This window comes from Mandrillus leucophaeus, unplaced genomic scaffold, assembly GCF_000951045.1.
Source record: "Mandrillus leucophaeus isolate KB7577 unplaced genomic scaffold, Mleu.le_1.0 Scaffold1, whole genome shotgun sequence".
NCBI lineage: Eukaryota > Metazoa > Chordata > Mammalia > Primates > Cercopithecidae > Mandrillus > Mandrillus leucophaeus.
The window spans coordinates 9,256,831-9,261,013 of record NW_012098097.1 but is presented as its reverse complement, the minus strand read 5'-3'; the positions used below and the strand labels follow the sequence as shown (position 1 = coordinate 9,261,013).

The following is a 4,183-nucleotide window of genomic DNA, read 5'->3' as shown; positions in this document are numbered from 1 at the left end:
TTTCTTCTTTTTATTTATGTATTTATTTATTTTTTTTGAGACAGAGTCTCACTCTGTCACCCAGGCTGGAGTGCAATGGTGCAGTCTCAACCCATTGCAACCTCCACCTCCCAGGTTCAAGCGATTCTCCCGCCTCAGCCTCCCAAGTAGCTGGGACTACAGGCATGTGCCACCACACCTGGCTAATTTTTGTATTCTTAGTACAGATGGTTTCGCTGTGTTGGCCAGGCTGGTCTTGAACGCCTGACCTCATGATCCACCCACCTCAGTCTCCCAAAGTGTTGGGATTACAGGCATGAGCCACCGTGCCTGGCCTATTTCTTTTTTTCTTTTTCTTTTTCTTTTTTTTTTAAATAATCTATACCCTGGTAGCTTTGATTGAGATGCTGAAGTAGTATTTATTTATTTTATTTATTTTTGATACAGAGCCTCACTCTGTCACCCAGGCTGGAGTATAATGGCACGATCTCGGATCACTGCAACCTCTGCCTCCCTGGTTCAAGTGATTCTCCTGCCTCTGCCTCCTGAATAGCTAGGACTGCAGGCACATGCCTCCACGCCCGGCTAATTTTTAGTAGAGACAGTTTCACCGTGTTGGCCAGGCTGGTCTGGAACTCCTGACCTCAGGTGATCCCCTACCTCAGCCTCCCAAAGTGCTGGGATTACAGGCATGAGCCAATGTGCCCGGCCTATTTATTTATTTATTTTTTATTTCATTTTATTTACTTATTTTTTTGTCACTTAGGCTGGAATGCCGTGGCATGATCTCGGTGCACTGCAACCTCCACCTTCTGGGTTCAAGCAATTCTGCTGCCTCAGCTTCCCGAGTACCTGGGACTACAGGCATGCACCACCACGCCTGGCTAATTTTTATATTTTTAGTGGAGATGGGGTTTCACTGTGTTGTCCAGGCTGGTCTCGAACTCCTGACCTCAAGTGATCTGCCTGCCTTGGCCTCCCAAAGTGCTACGATTACAGACGTGAGCCACCATGCCCGGCCCCCTGAAGTAGTATTGAAATATTTTGTATTGTAAATTATGTACCTTATTACTTTGACTTAAAGGTTGGTACAATTTTTTATATATATATTTTTTAACTAATTTAGTCAAAAATGTATATATTTATTGAACATCTGCGGACTAGACACTGTGTTAAGGCATTGTGAAAAATTTAAAAATGAAATCCTAGCATGGCGTGGTGGCACCTGCCATAGTGCCAGTTACTTGGGAGGATGAGGCCCGATAATTGCTTAAGCCCCAGAGTTCGAGCCCAGCCTGGGCAACAGCAACATTGTGAGACTCTGTCTCAAAAAATAATTCTCCCTGCCCTAAAGGGATTTATATTAGTGGGCAACTATGTGAGAACATAATTATAATGTCACACACTGTAATAGAAGGAAGAATAAAGAGCTACATGAGCATAGAGGAGGAGGTGTGGCATAAAGGTGACATTTGTATTGCTTCTTGGCAACAACCTAATTGGCTTCCTTATTTTTCTTCAGACATGCCTGCAGTTCTTTCTTCATTTGTTTGGTGTCGTCCTAGTCTTCCTCAGGATTCCCCTTTCCTTGCTTTCTTTACATTCATTAGAATCCTTCTCGTTCTTTTTTTGTTTGTTTGTTTGAGACGGAGTCTTGCTCTGTCACCCAGGCTGGAGTGCAGTGGTGTGTTCTCGGCTCACTGCAACGTCCACCCCTCAGGTTCAAGCAGTTCTCTGCCTCAGCCTCCCGAGTAGCTAGGATTACAGATGCCTGCCCACCATGCCTCGCTAATTTTTTTTGTTTGTTTGTTTTCTCTGAGATGGAGTTTTGCTCTGTCACCCAGGCTGGAGTGCAGTGGCACGATCTTGGCTCACTGCAAACTCCACTTCCCAGGTTCACACCGTTCTCCTGCCTCAGTCTCCCAAGTGGCTGGGACTACAGGCGCCCACCACCACGCCCGGTTAATTTTTTGTATTTTTAGTAGAGACAGGGTTTCACCGTGTTAGCCAGGATGGTCTCGATCTCCTGACCTCGTGATCTGCCCACCTCGGCCTCCCAAAGTGCTGGAATTACAGGCGTGAGCCACCATGCCTGGCCTTTTTTTTTTTTTTCCCCTGAGATGGAGTTTCGCTCTTGTTGCCCAGGCTGGAGTGCAATGGCACGATCTTGGCTCACCGCAACCCCCTCCTCCTGGATTTAAGCGATTGTCCTGCCTCAGCCTCCCGGGTAGCTGAGATTACAGGCATGTGCCACCACACCTGGCTAATTTTGTATTTTTAGTAGAGACAGGGTTTCTGCATGTTGGTCAGGCTGGTCTCGAACTCCTGACCTCAGGTGATCCACCCGCCTCGGCCTCCCAAAGTGCTGGGATTGCTGGTGTGAGCCACTGCGCCCAGCCTAATTTTTGTATTTTTAGCAGAGATGGGTTTCACCATCTTGGCCTGGCTGGTCTTGAATTCCTGACCTCATGATCCACCCACCTCAGCCTCCCAAAGTGCTGGGATTGCTGGTGTGAGCCACTGCGCCCAGCCTAATTTTTGTATTTTTAGCAGAGATGGGTTTCACCATCTTGGCCTGGCTGGTCTTGAATTCCTGACCTCATGATCCACCCACCTCAGCCTCCCAAAGTGCTGGGATTACAGGTGTGAGCCACTGCACCCAGCCCCTCATTCTTTCTAGGCCCCGCCATCAGTCCACTACAGCCGAAGGTACTAACAACAGAATGATTACCCATGTCCATTCAACTTGATATTTGCCTTGTTTTCTTGGTTACCATTTTCTCTGCATGATTCTCCTCAACTTTAATGTGGGTTCCTTGAGCATGGGCACTGCGTTCTCCATCTGTGTTTCCTATAATACCAATCATACTGCCCTCCATGTTTTAGTCGTTCAATAAATGTTTAGGGCCGGGCATGGTGGCTTATGCCTATAATCCCAGCACTTTGGAGGGCTGAGGTGGGCAGATCTCTGGAGTCCACGGACTTCGAGACGAGCCTGGGCAACACAGTGATACCCCGTCTCTACAAAAAGTACAAAAATTAGCCAGGTGTGGTGGTGCACCCCTGTGGTCCCATCTACTCAGGAGGCTGAGGTGGGAGGATTGACTGAGCCTGGCTGCAGTTAGCCAAGATCACACCACTGCACTCCAGCCTGGGTGACAGAGTGCGACTCTGTCTCAAAGAAAGGAAAAAAATGTTTGGAAGCTGATATGTGACAATTCTAGTAACCATAAGTATAACACCCCAAACTGTTGACCCTTGACCTTGCCTTATTGCAGAATTTATTGTTCAAAATACTCTCAACTTGGCTGAGTGAGTTTTGTTTGTGATTTCTTACAGGGGCTACTGTTCCCGTAGACAAAGACGTCTTCGAAAAACACTCAACTTCAAGATGGGGAACAGACACAAATTCACAGGGAAGAAAGTGACTGAAGAGCTTCTGACTGATAATAGGTATTGACTGCTCCGTGCTAGTTGCAAGTTACATCTTGCTAATACATTTATTAAACAATGACATGTGCTAGACTTCATGCCAAACCTTTTAATTATCTCTGGTGACTCTTAGCAGCTCTGTGGGATGGGCATTATTTACTATTTCTGCATTCTAAGGCAAGGAAACTGAAGCTCAAAGAGGTTCAGTAGTTTGTTCAAGAACTGTGTTGGGGCTGGGCACAGTGGCTCACGCCTATAATCCCAGCACATTGGGAGGCCAAGGCGGGTAGATCACCTGAGTTCAAGACCAGCCTGGCCAACATGGCAAAACCCCATCTCTACTAAAAATATAAAAATTAACTGGGCATGGTGGCGGGCACCTGTAATCCCAGCTACTTGGGAGGCTGAGGCACAAGAATTACCTGAACCCGGGAGGCAGAGGTTGCAGTGAGCCAAGATTACACAATTGCACTTCAGCCTAGGCAACAAGAGTGAAACTCCATCTCAAAAAAAAAGGAGGGGAGGGTGGGATTCACTCTCTCAGCTTTGGAGCCCCCCTCCCTCTGTCTCTGTACAGGGAAGCTTCTTCCTTCTCCCTTCCTTCTTGCCTATTAAACTCTGCTTTAAAAAAAAAAACAACTGTTGGGATGGCAAATGTTGACGTCAGTGATTAGAATCTAATTGATTATTAGGTAAGGTTTCTAGAATGTAAATTTCAGTGTCTGAAACTAGACGCATATATCAATATATCTTTTTTTTTTTTTTTTTTTTT

The 4,183-nt window shown here is 46.4% G+C and overlaps 1 protein-coding gene across 4 annotated transcripts in view; it reads left to right on the top strand.

Moving 5' to 3' along the window:
- The window catches only part of SRP68 (signal recognition particle 68kDa), a 46,831-nt gene that overhangs the window by 3,639 nt on the left and 39,009 nt on the right, over positions 1-4,183 (top strand). For 3 of the 4 annotated variants that reach the window (XM_011982808.1, XM_011982590.1, XM_011982659.1), the window contains one exon: positions 3,319-3,432. The exons of the other annotated variant lie outside the window; for it this stretch is intronic. In XM_011982808.1, coding sequence (XP_011838198.1) covers positions 3,371-3,432 — 62 coding nt within the window. In that variant the 5' untranslated portion in view covers positions 3,319-3,370. The remainder of the gene's footprint in view (positions 1-3,318; positions 3,433-4,183) is intronic. 4 annotated transcript variants of the gene reach the window in all.